Below are 23034 nucleotides of genomic sequence, written 5' to 3' on the forward strand. Positions count from 1 at the left end.
CTCATCTTTATTGCAGCACTGTTCACAATAGCAAAAAGATGGAAACAACCTAGGTGCCCATCAGTGGACGAATGGATAAACAAATTATGGTATATCTACACGATGGGATACTACACAGTGATAAAGAACAAAGATGAAACCGTGAAGCATAACATGGAGGAAGCTGGAGGACATTATGCTGAGTGAATTTAGTCAGTCACAGAAGGACAAATATTGTATAAGACCACCATTATAAGAACTCAAGAAAAGGTTTAAACACAAAAGAAAACATTCTTTGATGGTTGCAAGGGTGTGGAGCGAGGGTGAGGATTATTTACTAACTAGATAGTAGATATGAATTATCTTAGGTGAAGGGAAGGACAGCACACACTACAGCGGAGGTCAGCATAACTGGACTAAACCAAAGCTAAGAAGTTTCCTGAATACAATCAGAACACTTCGGGGGACTGAGTAGCAGAGGCGGGGGTCTGGGGACTGTGGTTTCAGGGGACATCTAGGTCAATTGGCATAACAAAGCTTAAGAAGATGTCCTGCGTCCTACTTTGGTGAGTGGTGTCTGGGGTCTTAAAAGCTTGCAAGTGGCCATGTAAGATCCATCAATTGGTCCCAACCACCTGGAATAAAGGGGAGTGAAGAATACCAAAGACACAAGGAAAGTATTAGCCCAAGAGACAGAAAGGGCCCCATAAACCAGAGACTTCATCAGCCTGAGACCAGAAGAACTAGATGGTACCTGGCTACCACCAATGACCACCCTGACAGGGAACACAGCAGAGAGTCCCGGATGGAGCAGGGGAAAGGTGGGGTGCAGAACGGAAATTCTATTGAAAAGACCAGACTTAATGGTCTCTCTGACACTGGAGGAACCCCAGAAAGTATGACCCCTGGATTCTCTATCAGCCCAGAACTAAAACAATTTCCGAGGCCAACTTCAGACAGGGATTGGACTGGACAGTGGGATATAAAGTGATACTTGTGAGGAGTGTGCCTCTTAGCTCAAGTAGATACAAGAGACTAAACGGGCATCTTCTGTCCCGAGGTGAGATGGGAAGGCAGAGAGGGTTAGGAGCTGGTTGAATGGACATAGGGAATCAGGGGTGGAAGGGAGGAGTGTGCTGTCACAGTATGGGGAGAGCAATTAGGGTCACATAACAATGTATAAATTTTTGTATGGGAGACTAACTTGAAGTGTAAACTTCATTTAAACTACAACAATAAAAAAAATATTTAAAAAAGAAAAGGCAAGGAAGGTGGGAAGGGCTTATAGCTGAAGAAAGCATTGCAGCAGTGAGTTCTTTCTCTAGAATCTGGATATTTGTGTCAAAAGTATTCAAATATTGTAACCCAGCTTTAAGACTATATCATTGAGGAGTCCTGGTGGTGCAGTGGTTAAAGCACTTGACTGCTAACCGAAAGGTCGGCAGTTCAAACTCAACAGCGACTCCATGGAGAAAGATGTCTGCTTCAGTAAAGTTTTACAGCCTTGGAAACCCTATGGGCAGTTCTGCTCTGTCCTATAGGGTCACTATGAGTTGGAATCCGTATCTCATATTTGGAAATGATCTCACTTGTCGAGGCCAATGCTGTCATTTTACAGATGGGAGAATCAAAGCATGGTAAAATTAAGTACTATACTTATGACCAGTCATAATAGCAAAGCTGATACTAATACCCAAGTTTTCTTATGGTCCTTGCTTTTTAAGATCTTGATTTGTTGGTTCCTTTTAAAAGCCTGTTAAATACGTTAATAGAGTTCCACTTTAAACTTAGAGCCATAGAACAACAGAACATAGAATCAGCATTCAAGACTAGCTAGTAAATAGTTGCTGAATGAATCAACTCATTAACCTAGGCCATATCCCCCATTTACAGGTAAGGAAATTGAAGCTGGTCCCAGAGAGGTGAGTGGAATTTCTTAGGGCCATACAGCAAAGAGAGAGCCAGCCTGAAGAACCAAGATGTCTTGTCCGACAACCCATGCTACTGCCATTTTTTTTAAAAATCATGATGGTTACTAATAATAGAATTTCACTTTCTCCCAAATTCAGATAACAGAATGATTTTGGGAACTTGCAGTAAACTGAGCTCCAAGCACCAATATTGTAAAATATTCTGTACTTCAACAACTTTCATATGTTAATGCCTCTAATATTATAGTGAGATTGATTTTCAATTTATATTAGACTGAGATTGATTTTTTTTTAAAGCAAAGCCAGAAGAAAAAAACTTTAATGCATTGAACTACCTGTATCTTTAAAACTTTGTTTTCAAAATAAACCAAGATGAAGCATTTAATGAGTGAAATTCATGTTAAAGTATGCTGAGCTTGCTCCATTCTCCAAGCCTCAGGTATTTTATATTACCATAGCTAATTATTGAGATTTTCCAATATCCTAAATGGTCAAAATTCAGAGAATAAGGACTATGATTGTAGAATGGAACACAATTAAATATCTAGTTCGTCACAATATCAATTCTGTCTCTAAACTTCTCAAACCGGTTCTTTCCTCTCATGCCCTCCCCACCTCCAATGCCACTGCCCAGCTCTAAGACTTCATAGCCCAAATTAAACCTAACCCGTTGCCATCGAGTCGATTCTGACTCATAGCGACCCTATAGGACAGAGTAGAACTGCCCCATAGGGTTCCCAAGGAGCGTCTGGTGGATTCAAACTGCCGACCTTTTGGTTAGCAGCCAAGCTCTTAACCACCATGCCACCAGGGCTCCCTATGGCTTCCTAATTCATCTCCCTGCCTACAATCTTCCCCCGTCCCCAGTCCATCCTCCCCACTCTCTCCAGTTATTTTTCTGAAACAAACTTAATATTTCTCTCCTGCTTAAAAGTCTCCAATGGTTCTGATGGCCTACAAGAAAAAATCCAAACTCCTTATCGAGGCATACAAATCCTTCACAGACTCACACCATCCGCTATTCCTGCTCAATTCCTCTCATTCCTTCCCATTAGTTCCCCACCATATGCATCCTACCATTAAGCCACAACAAACCTCTTGACTGAAAGAAACCAAGAGATCTTACTCAAGTGCAAAAACACAGAGTTATCTTATGCTTCTTCTTGTCAGCTTTGGGAGGTAGCAAGACAGGCAATTTAGTACCATTCAGCAGATGGGGAACATGAGGGCCTGAGGTGAAACTACTTGCTCATGAGCATACATTCAGCTCATAACTTCAGGACTACAGTCCAGGCCTCCAGATTGGTCACTTTCAAAAGTTATGTAGTAGGGGAAGATGCTCCTGGAGAATTTTGACTACTGGACTCTTGAGTTTATAGATTGAAGGCATTGATAATGCGTTTACACGTTTACAACGCCCAAAAGAAACTAAATAGCAAAAGATTTAAAAGGATGTGCCTCAGTAGGTCTACATGTGAAATTCTAACCAGGCATAACAGCATTCTAATTAAAAGGAGAAAAAAAAAAATACTCTTTCTAGCAAGAACAGTTTATATTTCTTCAGGTTAGTCATATTGCCTAAGAAATTTATTATTTTCTAAACTGTAAGTTTTAATTACTTTTAAGTAATAAGATAAAGTGTCTTATGGCCTAATGATGCCTTACACTGTGAATCAATCTGAAAACTCATACTTTTGGGACGATCTTGGCTTTTTCGTTGGAATGATTGAGGAGATGGAATAGAGGGAAGTCGGAGCAGATCGTACAGTGGAAAGAATATTGGACTGGGAAAGAGCAGATCATTTAGTAGCAACCTTGAACCAGGCGTAAGCCCATTGCCATCACATTGATTCCAACTCATAGCACGCTACCCTGTGCAGAGTAGAGCTGCCCCATAGAGTTTCCAAGGCTGTAAATCTTTACGGAAGCAGACTGCCACATCTTTCTCCCACAGAGCAGCTGGTGGATTCGGACCGCCAACCTTTTGTTTAGCCGAGTGCTTCGGCACTGCACCACCAGGGCTCCTTCAACAAGGCATACTCCCCCTATAGATCTCAGTTTTTTTCTCTATAAAATAGAAACAGTACATCTTGCTTATCTCTCAGGACCACATCATTACTCAAATAAGGCAATGTGTATAAAAGTGCTTTGTAAACTGTAAGGTACTGTTCAGATAGGAAAAGTAGTAACAGTCCTGGTGATTATCCCATAGCCAAATGTTAAGGATAACTTTTTTAATAGCAATAATATTTCTCAAAAATAACTGTGGTGAGCACTTTTCTGAAGTGTCCTGTGTGTGTTATCTCAATTAATCCTAAGAACTACTCTAACGGCAAATAGTCATGCTGTCCTCATTTTGAGATGGGAAAACCCAGGCACAAAAAGGTTAAATAACTTGCTCAATGTGCTAATAAATATCAGAACCGGATACAAACCTAGGTCTGTGATTCCAGAGCCTGTATTCTTAATCTCTATGCCATCATGCCTCCTAAGCCAGATAAGGAATTAGTGAAGCAGTTTATCATCTAGAAAAGTACTTTCAATGTGTAAATGAAGCTCAGTGTTATACCTTTGGAAAGATTTCATCATCTCTGATTTCTTCATATTGTCTTTGTAATTCCTATTCCTGGGTCACAGCCAGATGTAGGTAAGATGTACAATTGGCTGAATTACACACCCTGTTTATCCAGCAAACTTTTATTTTGCCAGGCACTGTGCTAAGTGCTAAGACGTAAGGCATGGTCTCTACCTTTGAGAAATCCTGGCCTCTCGTACAAATAATCCTCATAGTGTAGTTCATGCATTGTTCCCTGACAGCAGTCAGACAAAAAGCACAAGAGAAGCCAGAGTTGGCCAGGATCCCTGCTGGCCTGGGCAACCAAGGAAGGCTTTGTTAAGGAGGTAGCAGTGGAACAAAACTTTGAGTTGGATAGGGTTTCTTGTGGGGTTGATAAGAGGAGAACATTCTCTATCTAGTAGCTGGGACAGCTTGAGCTAAGAGGCGAATGTTGGAAAGCACCACAAGGCATGGCTAGATGATAGATGATGGCCTGTAGACCAGATTGGTTGAAACATAGGATTTGTAAAGGAAAGTCCTGAAAAAGGCTAAAGGAGGTTTAGGGGCAGAATGTAAATAACCTGGAATACCAGCTTTATTCCATGTAAACATTGTTGAGCCAAGGGAATGACACAGTCATCATGGTTATCATCAAAGTAAGAATAATTACTCATACATTACTCCGTAATTTGGAAATTCACAGTCATTACCTCGTTTAATCCTCAAAAGACTTAGAACAGTGCCTGGCACATAGTAGGTTCTCAATAAATGTCAGTTCTCTTCTCTTTCTTTCCTCATTTTCTAGGCAGTGTCATCCAGCCTCATGGCTTTAAATATCATAACATACAGTTACAACTCCTAGATGTGTATCTCCAACTCAAGCTCTCCCCTAAACTCCAGACATATATACATACAACTGCCTACTCAACATCTCCACTTAATTTCTGACAAGCATCTCAAATTAAACATAGTCAAAACTGAACTACTGATTCCTATCCTCCGTAAAGCATGTTCCTCCCATAGTCTTCCCCGTCTCGTTAAATGGCAACTTATTTTTCTTGTTGTTTAGGCCAGAAACCTTGGAGTCATTCTTGACTCCTCATTGTCGCATTTCCCCACGCAACTCATCAATAAATCCTGTTGATTTTACTTTCAAAACAGATCCAGAATCCACTTCTCACTACCTCTGTGACTAAACCCTAATCCAAGCCACTATAATCTCTTGTCCAGATTATTGTAATGGTTTCCGAACTGGTCTCTCTGCTTCCACTCATGCCTCCCTTTTCCAGTTGTCCTGGCATCCTTACTGTTTGTGAAACACAACGAAACATGTTCCCACTTGACGGCCTTGCACTCATACTTTCTTCTATTTGGAATAGTCTTCCTCTAGATACCCAAATTGTTCATGTTCTTACTTCCTTCAGGTCTCTACTCAGATTTTGCCTTTTGAGACCAACCTGTATAAATTAATAGTCTTTATTCTCTCTCCTCTCTGTCCTCACCCTCCCCACCCTGCCAGACTGGTAATACCTATGTCTTACCCTGTTTTATTTTTCTCCATTGCACTGATCACCATCTGACATGTATATTTAGTTGCTTATTGTTACCCCCTACTAGAATGAAAGCTTTCTGAGGACAGGAAATTCAGTTGTTCATTGCTATGTACCAGACACCTAGAACAGTGCCTGGAACTTAATATATATTCAATAAGTATCTCATGAATGAATGAATGACACAAATGAACAAACAACCTGTGAAGTAATAACAATGGTATCCTTCATTTATTGAGTTCTCACTATGTGTTAGGTAATTATGGTAGGCACCTTTATCATCTAACTGAATTCTTATAACAACCATATTGTTTGATGGTATCTTTATTTTTCAGTTGAAGAAATTAAAAGCTCAGAGAAGCAGTTTTCATAACCTATGTTCAAGATCAGTTATACCAGGCAAATATCCCCATTTCACAGACTGTAAGTGAAGTGTTTTCATCAAGATTACAGCCATAAAGTGACAGAGCTGGAAATTAAATATGAGGGTACCGATTCTTTCTGTTGTATCTCACTGGCAGTCTGGCAAGATGAATTGGCGTGGAGAGAGACTGAAGCCAGAAGAACAGACATACGGATATTATTCCTTGCTGTCGAGTCGATTCCATAGGATAGAGTAGAACTGCCCCTTAGGGTTTCCAAGGAGCAGTTGGTGGATTCAAACTGCTGACCTTTTGGTTAGCAGCTGAACTCTTAACCCCTGCGCCACCAGGGATATTACAGTCCTTAGAATGAGATGATAAAAATGCAGCCAGACCAGGGAAGGATTGGAGAGATGGTTACATTTAAAGGCTGCCAATAACTATACTAAATATTTTGCTAAATGGTTCCATAGCTTCCCTTGTCTCCTCTGTATGTGAAGTTAGACAGATCTTTGTTCTAATGCTAGCTCTGCCACCTATTTGCTGTTAAACTGAGCACATTATTTCTCTTTTCTGTACTTTAGTTACTTCATCTTTCAAGTAAGGATAGTGGCGTGTGTCCTCACAGTTACATTATGATGATCAGATCAAAAGTGATAATGAAAACACTTGGTAAATGGCAGAGGGCCATGCTGTTTGAGATGGTAATGCTGAGCTTCTTTGATCCATCTCCAGCAAGTTGCTGCTTCTGACCTGTCTCTGGCCTTTAAAAAATAAGTTTTATAGACACATTCCTCATTTTTAGTATGAGGGTGAACTTCACCTTGTCACCTGTGTTATAACAGTCTCTTCCTTGGAACAATGTCCACTATTTATTGCAGTCCCCATAGCGCAGGGAAAATGTGTTCTAAGCATTGGCAATGACAGGGAGACAACATGATGGTAAAGAACCAGTTATCAGATGGACCTTGGAAGAGTTACTTAAACCTGTCTAAACTGGTTCCTTCACCTGTAAAAGGCAGATAATAATAGCCATCTACAAGGTGGTTGTGATGATTAAGTGAGGTGATATAAGGGCACAGAACATGGCACACAGTAGGTACTTACGATAGATGAGGCTTTAAGACGTGAAGACTTTGTTCTGGGAAGGAATGGCACAGGTCACCAACTAGACATGCCCCGGGGCAGGGCACTGTGTAAGATGAAACCACAGCACCTCACTTTCCTTTAAGGAACATATTCTCTCCTCCTTTCTCCAGATTACTGTTTCCACACAGCAGAATCCTCTCAGCTGGGGTCGTATGGAAATGTGACCAAACCAGAGAGGTTTTCAGTGAAATGTGTCAGTACAATTTTCTGCTTAGTTTCAGGATGAACTGGTCTGAGCCTTCCAAGAATGGGCAGATCTCTGATGTGAACGTTTTCTTTGAAATTTCTGTGGATGATTTGATCACCTATTTGTTGGTTCTTACAGCCTTTTCCAGCTTTCAGTCAGAAAAAGGACTTAAAGTGTCCTACTCTGTGCCAGACCCTGTGCCAGGCACTTCAGAAAGTATTCCCTCATTTAATCTGTGTACAAACCCTAATGCATAGATTAGCCCCATTTTATAGATAAGACAACTGGGGCTAATAGACATTAAGTAGTGTTTCCAGGGTCACATACCTAGTAAGTGACAGAATTGGGATTTGAACCTCGAGAACCCATGCTCTTTATCTAAACAGAAAGCTTTCTCAGACAAGTGTTGTTGCTCCCCAAGACCACACCCCAAGTTTATTGATTCCCTGAGAGTACTCACAGGGCTCAGCACATAGTTGTACTCATGGCTATGATTTATTACAATGAAAGTATACAAAGAAAATCAGCAAAGGGAGAAGTGCATAGACTGAAGTCTGGGGAAATCAGGCAGAAGCTTTCAAGGGTCCTCTCCTAGTGGAGTCATACAGGATACACTTAATTCCCCCAGCAGTGAGTTATGACAACATGTGTGAGATGTTGCCCACCAGGGAAGCTTATTAGGAACTCAGAGTTTTTATTGGGGGATAATCTATAGGTCCCCTGTGCCTGGCACATACCAAAATTTCAGACTCCCAGACGGAAAGCAGGTGTTCAGCATAAGCTACATTGTTTGCATACACGGTTTAGGCATAATGAGCTACTCTTATTAATTCTAGAGATGTTGGGGACCCTCTGGAAATCCAAGTTCCTAGATGCCAGGCAAGGACCAACCTTGTAAATAGGTCTTTCCAAAGTATATTTGTCAGGCCTACTATGTTAGTTCTTCTCTGCATGTATAATTTTATTTTTTAAGATATTCACATCTCTAATTCACTCCTGGAGTTAATGCTAGATATACAGGTGGGACTCTGTAAACAGGGAACTTCTAGGTATTTCACTTTGCCTCCCACCATCACTTAGAATAAAATTTAGGCCCGTAGCAAAGATAAAGTAGCCTCAGGAGAATGCTAACAAGCTCCCAGTTAACCTTGTATTTTCTAAGTAGATTTCCTAGAGAATGTGAGGGAAGCAAGATCCTAGCAGACGACTATCACCTAGTTTCTAGGGTGCCAACATATTCAGTGCAGACTTACCCCACACTCTGTAATGGTCTGCTGAGAGCCCCTGCAGTTATCCTTGAGGCTGCAGTCACTCCCCCTCACTGCGGAGGGAGAACACTTTCTCCAAACTGGCTATTTGAAATAAAGAAAGGGAACCACAGTTGTTGGTATTTATTTTTCCTTACTTGTTTTATAAACAAATATAAAACACTGTAAAGATGATTTATTTAACACGACCTCTTACTTTTTTTTCAATCATGTTTCAGAAGCATTATAGCCTAATAACAGCAGCACACACAGGCTGTGGAGTTAAAGAGCCTAGCCTTGAATTCTGGATCAACTCTTCCCTGAGTGACTTTAGATTACTTAATCTCTTGGTAAAATGAGATTAACAATACTTACTTCAAAGGGTTGTTTGTAAAGATTAAATTAAAAAATAAATGTAAAATGTTAATATATATAGAATTTAACACAGTAAGAGTCTAATAATGGTAGCTGGTATGATGGTAATAGTGACTTTCTCTCCCCATCTCCACTTCCTCCTTCCTATCACTTTTTCTTCTATATTCTGGCTTCAAGAATACAAAGAATCTTTGTCCAATCTTAACTGTTTAGAAGCTACCAGCTTTCAGTTCAGGATATCAAACAGTATGCTTTATACACCTGATAACAAAAGACTGAGAGTGGTGTTAATGTAGAAATATCTAGAGTTTTATATCTGCCTTCTCTTTTACCAAACTAGCAAGGGGATCTTTTGTTGCTCAGATTTCTTTCATTGTTGGAAACCTTCCTAAATTAGTTTATAGTGGTTTTATTAGGGTAAGAGAGAGCATCATTTCCTCATGGAGATTTCTACCTCATGTATGTCAGGGTCTGCCAGGGCCTGCTTTGTGTAAGCTCATTTAGGGCAGTAGCATTGCTGTCGTATTTGCCTTTGCACTTCTAGTTTCTTTCTTTTTATTTTTTAATTTTATTTATTTTGTTGTTGTTGAGAATATGCACAGCAAAACATATACCAGTCCAACAGTTTCTACATGTACCATTTAGTGACGTTGATTATGTTCTTTGAGTTGTGCACCCATTCTCACCCTCCTTTTCTGAGTTGTTCTTCCCCCATTAACATAAACTCACTGCCCCCTAAGGTTCCTGTCTAATCTTTTGAGTTGCTATTGTCAATCTGATCCCATGTAGACAGATAGTTCTTAAAGGAGCATAACGCTCAAGGCAAACATTTTTTACTAGTTAAGCTAAGCTGTTGTTTGGTTTTAAGACTTCAGGGGATATATTTGGCTTAAGGTTTGAAGATTTCCTCAGGGCAATAGTTTTAGGGGTTCATCCAACCTTCATGGCTCCAGGAAGTCTGGAGTCCATGAGAATTTGAAATTCTATCCTGCATTTTCCCCCTTTTGATCAGGATTCTTTTACAGAATCTTTGATCAAAATGTTCGCTAATTGAAGCCAGGCACCATCCAGTTCTTCTGGTCTCATGGCAAAGGAGGCAGTTGTTCATGGAGGCAAACATTCCATTTCCTCCTCCTCTTCCTGACTGTCCTTCCTCTGTTGCTCCAGGTGAATAGAGACCAATTGTTGTGCCTTGGATGACCACTTGTAAGTTTTTAAGACCCCAGGCACTATGCAACAAACTAGGAGGTAGAACAGAAGCACTAAACATGTTATTAGGCCAATTAAGTGGGATGTCCTATGAAACCATGACCCTAAACCTCCAAACCAAGGAACCAAATCCCATGAGGTTTTTGAGTACGTAAGTAACCTCAGCAGCTACTCTTTGTTATTGTTGTTTTAAATATATCTTGTACCCCTGGTTTCTGGCACAGGGCCTATGCTGGCCTGGCACAGAATAGGGGCCCAAAGAATTGTAGATGAATGGATGAATAGATGGATGGGTAGATAGATGTTTGGGTGGCTGGCAGGTACACGCTATAGACAATGTAATGATGGTTAGGACACGATCTTTACCTACAGGGACCATATCTGGTAGGGGAGAAAAGGCAGGAGAAGATCATTTCAGCAGGCATGGGATGCAGACTGCCAAGCTAGGCACAACCTGTAGAATACCCAGGTTTGATAGAACTGAAAGGCCTGTTTCAGTCGTTCAGATTGTAGTGAACTGTGTACCTGAAGTTAAGAAATCACAATTTTTTTCTGTAGGCTTTGGGGAACTATTGTTGGTTTTAGAACTGAGAAGTAACACGTGAGCTATAGCCTTTTAGGAAGATTTGCATAGCATTTTGCTATTTACAAGATACTTTTATAACATCTTGTAAATTAGTCTTTATTCATTAATATGATAAACACTTAATACATACCTAGTTTTACCAGGTACTAGCTAGGCACTAGTGATACAAAGATGTGACTAAAGGCCTCACGTTGTTGTTGTGGTTTGCTGTCCAGTAGATTCTGACTTATGGCAATGCTGTATGTGCAGAGTAGAACTGCTCCGTAGGGTTTTTAAGGCTGTGACCTTTCAGAAGCAGATTGTCAGGTCTGCCTTCTGAGGTGCTTCTGGGTGCGTTTGAACCACCAACCTATCACCTAGTGGATGACTACTTAACTAACTGTGCCACCCAGGTACTCGTAAAGACCTCATGGCATAAACAAAGAAAAGTTTTAAAAGGTCAAAAATGTCATGATCATCTATGCTGGCTATAGTGGGATCCTAATGAAGAGTAGAGGATTTAGTTCTACCTGGAAGTCAGTAAAACTTCACAAAAGAAATGGGGTTTGAACAAGTCCTTTTGAAAAGAAATAGTGGAATACTACTCAGCAATAAAAAGGAATGAACTCTTTTTTTTTTTTAAAGTAATATTGTGTTTTCGGTGAAAGTTTGTACAGCAAAGTTGGTTCCCATTTGACAGTTTCTACATAAGTTGTTCAGTGACATTAGTTACATTTTTCACAATGTGTCAACTTTCTCTTTAATTATGTTCTGGTTGTTCCTTTTCCAGTACTCTAATTTCCCTGCCCCCCTTCTCATCTTTGCTTTAGAGTAATTGTTGACCCTTTGGTCTCATATACATGGTATTTTTAATGGAACTCCATGCTCATAGGTAATATCCTTTACTTTGTGTACCATTCTGTTAGGCCACTAAAAGGTGACATCAGGGGATAGTTTAGGTTCAGGGTTTAAAGAGTATCTCGGCAGTAGTGTCAGGGCATCCTCCAGTCTCAATTGGTCCAGTAAGTCTTGACTTTTTAAGAATTTGAGTTCTGCTCTGCGTTTTTCTCCCATTCTATCAGGGTCCATCTATCATGGCCCTGATCAGAATGGTCAGTGGTTGGTAGCTGGGCACCATCTTCTGGTCTCAGGGTAAATGAGGCTATAGTTTGTATAGACTAGTTTCTTCTCTGAGACTTCAGTTTCCTTCCTTCTCTTAGGAATGAACTCATAACTCATGCAACAGCTTAGATGGATCATTATCCTTTTTCATTCATTATGCTGAATTTAAAAAGGCAGTCTCAAAAAAAAAAAAGGAAGGGTTAAATACTCTATGATTCCATATATATAACGTTCTTTCTTGACTTGACAGATTTATAGAGATGGAGAACAAATTAGTGGTTGCCAGAGGATAAGAATATAGTGTTGTGGAGGGCAGATATGACTATAAATTTCTTAAATTAGTTCTGTATGTCAATTGTAACAGTGATTATACAAATTTGTACATGAGATAAAATTGCATGTAACTATTCACATACACCCACACTCAAATGTAAAAACTAAAAACTGATGAAATGTGAATAAGGCCTGTAGTCTAGTTAACAGTATACCAGTATCCATTTTCTCATTTTGATATTATATTATAGCTATGTAAGATGGTACTGTTGGGAGAAGCTGGATAGAGTGTCCAGGGGACTCTACTATTTTTGCAACTTCCTATGAGTTTATAATTATTTCAAAATAAAAAGTTAAAAAAAAAAGGAATGGGCTACCAACCATCTTGTCAGGCGCACAATAGATGGACCCTGATAGAACGGGAGAAAAACACAAAACAGAACTCAAAATCTTAAAAAGTTCAGACTTACTGGACCACTTGAGACTAGAAGACTCCATGAGACTAGAAGACTCCATGAGACTATCATCCTGAGATACTCTTTAAACCTTGAAACGAAACTATCCCCTGAGGTCACCTTTTAGCGAAATAACAGAATTGCATACAAAATAAAGTATATTACCTGTGAGCACAGAGTTCCATTAAAAAACCATCTGTATGAGACCAAAAGTTCAACAATTACTCTGAAGCAAAGATGAGAAGACAAGGGGAGCAGAGAAACTAGAATACTGGAAAAGGAACAACCAGAACGCAATTAAAGAGAATGTTGACGCATTGGGAAAAATGTAACTAATGTCACTGAACAATTTGTGTAAAAATTGTTAAACAGGAACCTAATTTGCTATGTAAACTTTCACCAAAAACACACAAGATATTCATATAAAACCATCTATACAAAAAAGAAAGAAATGGGCATTTTGTGGGGAGAGGGAATATGAACAAAGCCACAGGAATGTAAGTCAGCATGGTATATTTGGTGAATTTTACACATTTTACTATTATTGAAGTTTAGGGTATAAAGTAGGGTATGAGGGAAATGAGACAGGAGATAAGAAAAATACTGGAGTTTTCTATGCATTCATCCAATAAATTTTTTTGGAGCATTTCCTATGTACAAAACACTGGGGATATTAGACAAAGTTCCTGCCCTCATGAAACCAATTCTAGTGAAAATTTGAACTAGTAAGGTAAGTATTAGGTCAGTATTAAAGATGAGAAACTTAGGTTTTAAGGTGCCAAGTAGCTTACACAAATTGATAGAGCTAATAAGCTGAGGAGCAGTGGTTCCACCTAGGTCTTTTGATTCCACATTTCTGCCTTTTCCCCACTTTCTTAAACCTATTGACTGTTTAGATCAGGAAGATTTAGAGTAAAGCGAGCCTGGGAAGGGAAGACCAGATAGGATTAGTGCAACAGACAAGACAGCAGGCTGTGGGAGTCTGTACTATGGTGATAGCAATGAGGATGAAGAGGCAACATCAGAATCGGGAGGAAGGAAGAGTCAACAGGATGTGGTGATTGTCTAGCAATGTCAGGGTCGGGGAAGGGTAGGAAAAAGGAGTTGTCAGAGGTGACTTAGAAGGTTACCAGCCTGAATGACTGGAAAGATGGTGGTACCATGAGCAGAAATCAAGGAAGACAGATGGGGAGGCAGGTTTGCTTTGAGATTTGTTGAGTATGAGGAGCCGGGGGAAAATCTTGGTGGTGCTCTCTAGCAGAGGATAAAGAAGGCTGGCTCAACACCAGGAAGTGCACCTGGCAGTGACTGGATTTGAAGGAGATGAGTGGTGGAGAGACAGTTTGGGGTGCGGTTAAAAGACAGGGTTCTTGAGCCCCATACTGAATCTCAACTCTACTATTTCCTAGCTATTTGATCTTGGGCAAATTATATAGCCCTTAATTGAGCAAAATGTGTCTGCCGAAGCACCTTGAATCCTAAGCATAGAACTAATGATTTTTTATTTTTGGACAAGTAGAGTCAGCCTCTGTGTAACTCAGTTTCTTGATCTATAAGGTAAGGATAATAATAGTACCTACTTTACAGGGTTGTTGTAAACATGAAATGAAGTAATATTTATAAAGGACTAACCAAAAACCAAAAACTTGTTGCCATCGAGTCGATTCCAACTTACAGTGACCTGACAGAGTAGAATGGCCCCATAGGGTTTCCAAGGAGCAGCTGGTGGATTCAAACCGCCGACCTTGTGGTTAGCAGTCAAACACTTTTAACCACTGCGCCACCAGGACCCCTATAAAGGGCTAGCACAAAGTAGATGTTTAGTAAATCTAAGCTATTATGATAAAGTTGATGGTAAGGAGAGTAAAGGCTCTTGCTGACCCAGAGGTGTTGAGGAAACCAGTGGTATTATAGAAGAAAACCCATCATTGTATACCCCTGATCAGAAGAATACACGAAGGAGTTTTTTTTAATGTGTTGAGGTAATCACAGCCACTTCAGGGGAGCTGAGTGGAGCCTTAAGAAAATCTGACCTTGCCCCTTTCTGACTCATTTACAAAGGACTTGGAAGGGTGAAAAATAATGACAATGAATAAAGTCATATCTTTTTGTGCCTATTATATGCCAGGCACTTCAAATATATTAGTTCTCTGAAAGCTAGATATTGTCCACATTTTACAGATGAGGACATGGAAGCTTCGAGAGATTAAATTTCTCAAAGTTGCACAATAAATGTCAACACCAGTATTTGACTCTAAAACGCAAGTCGTTTCCCCCACGCCAGGCTGAACATAAAATGGAATGACTGTTACTGATTATGTGTAGCTATGTTGATGTGTTTACGTCTTCCCAAAATTATTTACTTTGCCCCAGAATTTAATTTTGTAAGGTGTTTATAAAGCACTGCGCCATTCAAAATTGCTAAGTCAGAAATCAAATAAACTTTTGAAGGCTGTACATACAATCCAATCAGTTTTTGGTTTTTGGTTAGTCCTTTATAAATATTACTTCATTTCATGTTTACAACAACCCTGTAAAGTAGGTACTATTATTATCCTTACCTTATAGATCAAGAAACTGAGTTACACAGAGGCTGACTCTACTTGTCCAAAAATAAAAAATCATTAGTTCTATGCTTAGGATTCCAGGTGCTTCTGTAGACACACATTGCTCACTTAAAGTCTGTATAATAACCCCATTGTAAACACAGACAACTGCAAACCTGTATATGTGCAGATTAACCTTTTCTAGATACTCCTTGTAATTTCCAAAGCCATTGCTGGAGTTCCAGAGTGCATTAGCACATGTATCAACATACCAAATCCCCCCAGCCTCAGTGCAGTGCCAACTCCAGCTCCAGCCCCAGCCTTGTCACCTGGACCACACCCTGCTCTTCACCCAGAGCCAGGACCTCAAGGCTCCAGGTTTATTGTCTACGGCTAAATCCCAAACCTGAAGACTCTTTTGCTATTTTCAAATTAATTTCACTTTTCTTCCTCTAGTTGGCTTTATCTAAGAGCCCTGTGTGAACAGGTCTTCCTTGTGCGTGCATTTTAGGTGCTGAAAGTTAGAAAAGGCCCTCATTTTACAGATGAAAAGACTGAGATGCAGAGAAGGAAAGTAACTTACCCAAGACCTAGATCAATTTAGACACCAAAAGGAGAAATGTTTGGCCCAAATTTACATGTTGTTGGTATGTGCCATCGAGTCAATTCTGACTCACAGTGACCCTATAGGACAGAGTAGAACTGCCCCACAGGGATTCCAAGGCTGTAAATCTTTACAGAAGCAGATTGCCACATCTTTCTCCTGTGGAGCAGCTGGGGGGTTCAAACCACCAACCTTTTGGTTAGCCGCCGAGCTCTTAACCACTGCACCACCAGGGCTTCTTCAAGTTTACAGTCAGCACAAAATGAAGGTAAGATACACATTGTATAAACAGAAAAGAATTGTACATAACAAGTTTGAAGTTAATTGGGATTATGTTTGATTTTTGAGTGTTCCTTAGCAGAGTACCGGGCACATAGTAAGCAACTAATCCTTGTTTATTGTATTTGAAAGTATAAGTCAGTAAAATGGTTAATTAGGTTGCAGGAAATGGTTGTTTACATTAGAATAAAATAAGGAAGAAAGGGAAATACAGAACTAATTGACAGCCTAGGACTGAACTAGGTGTTTACCTTCTCTTCCCATCGTAGCCCTTTACTGTTCTGAATTGCAATGACTCTGTGCTCCTTTGAGGACAAAGAGAGTGTCTTCTTCACCACTGTATCCCAATACTTAGCATGGTTTCTCACATGTAGTATACATTCAGGAAATATTTGTTCAGTAAATAAATGAAAAGAAATATTCTTAGCCATTTGTGCATCCTCTGTTTTTCTTTGAATTTCCCATCTCACCAGGCAGAAACTAACTCATGGGTAACTGGCTTGAGCATAGGCAAGAGAAAAGCTGCATTATAGTTACATTTACCCTACCGCCTCTCCCCTCTCTCTCTCCTTTGAGGTAGAACTCCCAAGCTAGGGGGAAAAGTATAGAGTCTCTAGAGCTTAAGCATCAGAATTGACCCATCTGGTTAAAATTTTCAGGTGCCTTTTAACAGCCAGCTGTCAGCCTCACATTTTGACGTTGTACAGCAGGACATTCTCAGAAGAATGTGGTCTAGTGGAAAGGGGATTAAGCTGGAAGCCAGGCATCATCTTGGGGCAGAATTTTGACTCTTCTAACCACTTGTGTCCTCCACGTGTCTGTCAGTTTGTCGTACTGTGGGGGCTTGCGTGTTGCTGTGATTCTGGAAGCTATGCCACCGGTATTCAGATACCAGGAGGGTCACTCATGGCAGAAAGGTTTCAGCTGAGCTTCCAGACTAAGACAGACTAGGAGGAACAACCCAGCAGTCTACTTCTGAAAAGAATTAGCCAGTGAAAACCTTATGAATAGCAGTGAACATTGTCTGATATAGTGCTGGAAGATGAGCCCCACAGGTTGGAAGGCACTCAAAAGATGACTGGGGGAGAGCTGCCTTCTCAAAGTAGAGTTGATCTTAATGACATGGATGGAGTCAAGCTTTCAGGATCTTCATTTGCTGATGTGGCACGACTCGAAATGAGAAGAAACAGCTGTAAACATACATTAATAATCGGAAAATGGAACATATGAAGTATGAATCTAGGAAAATTGGAAATTGTCAAAAATGAAATGGAATGCATAAACATCAATATCCTAGGCATTCGTGAGCTGAAATGGACTGGTATTGGCTATTATGAATAGGACAACCATGTGGTCTATGGTTGTCTATGCCGAGAATGACAACTTGAAGAGGAATGGCGTTGCATTCATAGTCAAAAAGAACATTTCAAGATCTATCCTGAAGTACAATGCTGTCAGTGATAGGATAATATCCATACACCTACAAGGAAGACCAGTTAATATGACTATTATTCAAATTTACGAACCAACCACTAAGGCCAAAGATGAAGAAATTCAAGATTTTTACCAGCTTCTGCAGTGTGAAATTGATCGAACATGCAATCAAGATGCATGGATAATTACTGGTGATTGGACTGCAAAAGTTGGAAACAAAGAAGAAGCATCAGTATTGGAAAATATGGCCTTGGTGATAGAAACAATGCCTGAGATTGCATGATAGAATTTTGCAAGACCAACGACTTCTTCATTCCAAATACCTTTTTTCAACAACATAAACGGCAAGTATACACATGGACTTCGACAGATGGAATACACAGGAATCAAATCAACTACATCTGTGGAAAGAGACAATGGAAAAGCTCAATATCATCAGTCAGAACAAGGCCAGGTGCTGACTGTGGAACAGACCATCAATTGCTCATATGCAAGTTCAAGCTGAAACTGAAGAAAATTAGAACAAGTCCACAAGAGCCAAAGTATGACCTTGAGTATATCCCACCTGAATTTAGAGACCATCTCAAGAGTAGATTTGATGCGGTGAACACGAATGATTGAAGACCAGATGAGTTGTGGAATGATACCAAGGACATCATACATGAAGAAAGCAAGAGGTCATTAAAAAGACAGGAAAGAAAGAAAAGAACAAAATGGATGTCAGAAGAGACTCTGAAACTTGCTCTTGAATGTCGAGTAGCTAAAGCAAAAGGAAAAAATGATGAAGTAAAAGAACTGAACAGAAGATTTCAAAGAGCGGCTCAAGAAGACAAAGTATAATGACATGTCAAAGAGCTGGAAATAGAAAACCAAAAGGGAAGAATACGCTCGACATTTCTCAAGCTGAAAGAACTGAAGAAAATATTCAAGCCTTGAGTTGCAATAGTGAAGGATTCTATGGAGAAATATTAAATGATGCAGGAGGCATCAAAAGAAGATTGAAGGAATACACAGAGTCATTATACCAAAAAGAATTAGTCGATGTTCAGCCATTTGAAGAGGTAGCATATGATCAGAAACCAATGGTACTGAAGGAAGAGGAAGTCCAAGCTGCACTGAAGGCATTGGCGAAAACAGGGCTCCAGGAATTGATGGAATATCAATTGAGATGTTTGAACAAACGGATTCAGTGCTGGAAGTGCTCACTTGCCTATGCCAAGAAATTTGGAAGGCAGCTACCTGGCCAACCGACTGGAAGAGACCCATATTTATGCCTATTCCCTAGAAAGGTGATCGATCCGAATATGGAAATTATTGAACAATATCATTAATATCACACACAAGTCATATTTTGCAGAAGATCATTCAAAAGCGGTTGCAGCAGTGTATCGACAGGGAACTGCCAGAAATTCAGGCCTGATTCAGAAGAGCATGTGGAACCAGGGATATCATTGCTCATGTTAGATCGATTCAGCTGAAAGCAGAGAATACCAGAAAGACGTTTACCTGTGTTTTATTGACTATGCAAAGGCTTTCAACTGTGTGGATCATAACAAATTATGGATAACATTGCAAAGAATGGGAATTCCAGAACACTTAATTGTGCTCAGAGGAACCTGTACACAGATCATGAGGCAGTTGTTCGAACAGAACAAGGGGATAGTGCGTGGTTTAAAGTCAGGAAAGATGTGTGTCAGGGTTTTATCCTTTCACCATACCTGTTCAGTCTGTATGCTGAGCAAATAATCTGAGAAGCTGGACTGTATGAAGAAGAATGGGGCATCAGGTCAAGATTGGAGGAAGACTCGTTAACAACCTGTGTTATGCAGATGACACAACCTTGCTTGCTGAAAGTGGAGAGAGCATGAGGCACTTACTGTTGAAGATCAAAGACCACAGCCTTCAGTATGGATTGCACCTCAACATAAAGAAAACAAAAATCCTCATAACTGGACCAATAAGCAGCATCATGATAAATGGAGAAGGGATTGAGGTTTTCAAGGATTTCATTTTACTTGGATCCACAGTCAACACCCATGGAAGCAGCAGTCAAGAAATCAAAAGACACACTGCACTGGGCAAATCTGCTAAAGACCTCTTCAGAGTGTTGAGAAACAAAGATGTCGCCTTGAAGACTAAGGTGTGCCTGACCCAAGCCATGGTATTTTCAGTGGCATCATATGCATGTGAAAGCTAGACAATGAATAAGAAAGATCAAAGAAGAATTGACGTCTTTGAATTGTGATGTAGACAAAGAATATTGAATATACCACAGACTGCCAAAAGAACGAACAGATCTGTTTTGGAAAAGGTACAGCCAGAATGCTCCTTAGAAGAAAAGATGGCGAGACTATGTCTTACGTACTTTGGACGTGTTATCAGGAGGGATCAGTCCCTGAAGAAGGACATCATGCTTGGTAATGTACAGGATTGGCAAAAAAGAGGAAGACCCTCAATGAGATGGAATGACACAGTGGCTGCAACAGTGGGCTCAAGCATAGCAACGATTGTGAGCATGGCACAGGACAGGGCAGTGTTTCGTTCTGTAGTGCCTAGGGTCGCTATGAGTCAGAACTGACTTGACGGCACCTGACGACAGCTACAACAACCACCACTTGTGTAATCTCAAGTAAGGTACACAATCCTCTAGGTCTTTTTTTCTTCATCTGAAATATGAAAAAGATTAAAATAGATGTTTTCTTAATCTTCTTTCAGTTCTGATACTATGTGAATGTATGACTAAACGACCTGGATGTAGATAATACATGCCTCATTGACAACTTTTTTCTAAAAATCAGAATAAAACCATTAGCTTCCTGTACCTACTAGCTTTATATAAGATTATCTTCTTTCATTCCTTTTATATAAGAATGCCTGTCCCGGGCAGTTTATGGAGACTTAAGCTTTTACTTACTGTAGCTGGAGGCTTTTATAAGATGAAGCTTTGACAGTCTTTCACATTTATTTATCTGAGCCAGAGCTTAGGATCAGGAGGCAGCTTAAGGTTATTCAAATGCATCAAAAATGTTGCTTAATAATTCAGAACCAGTTTTCTCAGTTTAAAGTATTAAGATTTTTTAAATCCTTCTAATTAGCCAATTCCAACAGCAGTGTAAGTTGACAGGGAAAAAAATCTGTCCCTTCTGAAAGGGCACTGATGCAAACTTACTGTCAGCCCCTATGTCTATGCAGCAGACTGACTGAGGCTAGGGCCAGAGAGAGTCCAGAGCAGAGGGACCTACTGGGGTGACCTGCTAATGGTATCACTGACAGGCTCTGCCTGCTGTCAGAATGAGGCTAGGGGGAAGAGGCCTGGGGATGCAGCTCCTCTTGACTCCCTTTCTTTGGACTGGTGGAGGCTCTAGAGAGGAATGAGAGGTTTCATTAGTAGGTCAGTCTTTCAGCAAACATTTATTGAACTCTCACTGTTTCTGGCAGTATACTAGGCCCTGGGGATCAATAGCCAGTAAGACCTCATATCCGCCATCAGAATTCAATCTAACTGGAAAGACAGACACATAAACAATTGCAAAATAACCGGAGGGGCACGACAGACAGATTACTCAGTCTAAGACTGTAGTGGATCCCTTGGGCTTGGTCCCATGCTAAGTATCGGGATTCAACAGTACAGGGGTGCTGTTTTAACAAGGGTCAGGGTTAGCGTTGCCAGTGCCTGCATTCCATTTCAAACACTGACCTTGAGTCTGCCAGCAGGCCTTGGCAGCCACCTTATCTGAGGAGCCTAAGATGAAACAAAGTTATGCTCACCCACTTTCTGTGTAGTTCAGCAAACGTGGATTGACCACCTGAAGTGAAGTGGAAGTAGGTATGTGAGGGAGAGACTACAATGAACATGTAATGGCCCCTGTGTTCCAGGAGCCCATAGTAGTCCAGTGAATGGGAAAGATGCCACTCATGATTTACTGTTACAAAGCATAGGAGAAAGAGATTAATTTAGGACTGTCACTCAGTCCTGGTTTCATGAAGGAAGTAGCATTTGAGCTGAGCCTTGAAGGATATATAGATTTTCAACAGATGGAATTGGGGAAGAAGGACAGTTCAGGTAGAGGAAACAACGTAAGCAAAGATTTAAGCAGGAAAAGCACAAGATATATTTGGGGAATAGCAAACTGCTCTAACTGGTTGGAACATAGGATCTGTGAGTGTTAGTATTTAGAGAGATGAATGATAAACAGTCTTAGGTCCAGGCTACCACCACCCTTTCAAAAAGTTTTAGGCCCAGATTTTACTTATTTGATGTGTTTTTCTAAAGAAAATATAGTAAACATCTATTTTGCCACTTAGTCCTAAATGCCCTTAATAAGAGCTTGCTCTATATTTCTTTTTTTTTTTTTTTTAGTGTTTCTTGATGTGCATTCACTGGTTTAACCATTTATTCAACAAACATTTATTGAGAGCATATAGTGCACCAGGTTCTTTGCTGGCTAGGGATACAGAAACAGGAAACACATCGTTGCTGCCTTTAAATTGCTCAGTCTTATCCAGGAGACACCGTATAAAGTAAGTAGAAGACAAGCCGTGATGATCCTCATAGCAGGCCTGTAAAGTGGTGCAACAGATGTCAGCATCCTTGTTTAACAGACAAGGAAACTCAAAAGAGGAGGAAAGGTGACTAGCCCAAAGTCACACAAGTAGTCAGAAGCAGTATAGTAGGGTTAGGAACCAGGTTCCCAGTGTCCCGAGGAAGTGCATGTTCCCTTGCTCTACTCTGAGCCTTGGCCCTCTGCGGACGTGAGGACTGAATTGACAGGACATGAACACGAAGAAAAGACTGACAGGTAAAATACATATTTCCAACCATCTTCGAATGTCACTTCCTCAGCATCCTCTCTTCCTAAATACTTTTGTTTGTCATCACGGTGCTTTTTCTTAAGCAAAGGAGAGAGTTTTGGAGTTTCTGGTATAGGTTTGGTGTCATACAGATGCCCACTGGACCAGCCTTCAAAGAAAACACCTGCTCTGTTCATGATTCGTGCCTTCAAATTTGATAAGCTTTTGGGCAGATGAAATGTAATATCAGAATAGCTCAGAGAGAGCCTTGGTAACATTTAATATATTGAACATGCTGCATCTGGTAACTGGAAAATTTAATGATCTCCTGCTGTTTTGGTAATTGGATAAGTAAATACATCAGAATAAATCACACAGGCAAGTCTTTTGTATGTCGTTAGGGACTCAACTCTTTTAAC

At 40.3% G+C, this 23034-nt stretch overlaps 1 protein-coding gene across 4 annotated transcripts in view; it reads left to right on the top strand.

Annotated features, from left to right (window-relative positions):
- FAF1 (Fas associated factor 1) overlaps positions 1-23034 on the top strand; it is a 573118-nt gene that overhangs the window by 535269 nt on the left and 14815 nt on the right. The window contains exon 19 of one of the 4 annotated variants that reach the window (XM_023727088.1): positions 1873-1901. The exons of the other annotated variants lie outside the window; for them this stretch is intronic. Within the exon in view, the coding sequence (XP_023582856.1) occupies positions 1873-1901 (29 nt within the window). The remainder of the gene's footprint in view (positions 1-1872; positions 1902-23034) is intronic. 4 annotated transcript variants of the gene reach the window in all.

This window comes from Trichechus manatus, unplaced genomic scaffold, assembly GCF_000243295.1.
Source record: "Trichechus manatus latirostris isolate Lorelei unplaced genomic scaffold, TriManLat1.0 scaffold00015, whole genome shotgun sequence".
Classification (NCBI taxonomy): Eukaryota; Metazoa; Chordata; class Mammalia; order Sirenia; family Trichechidae; genus Trichechus; species Trichechus manatus.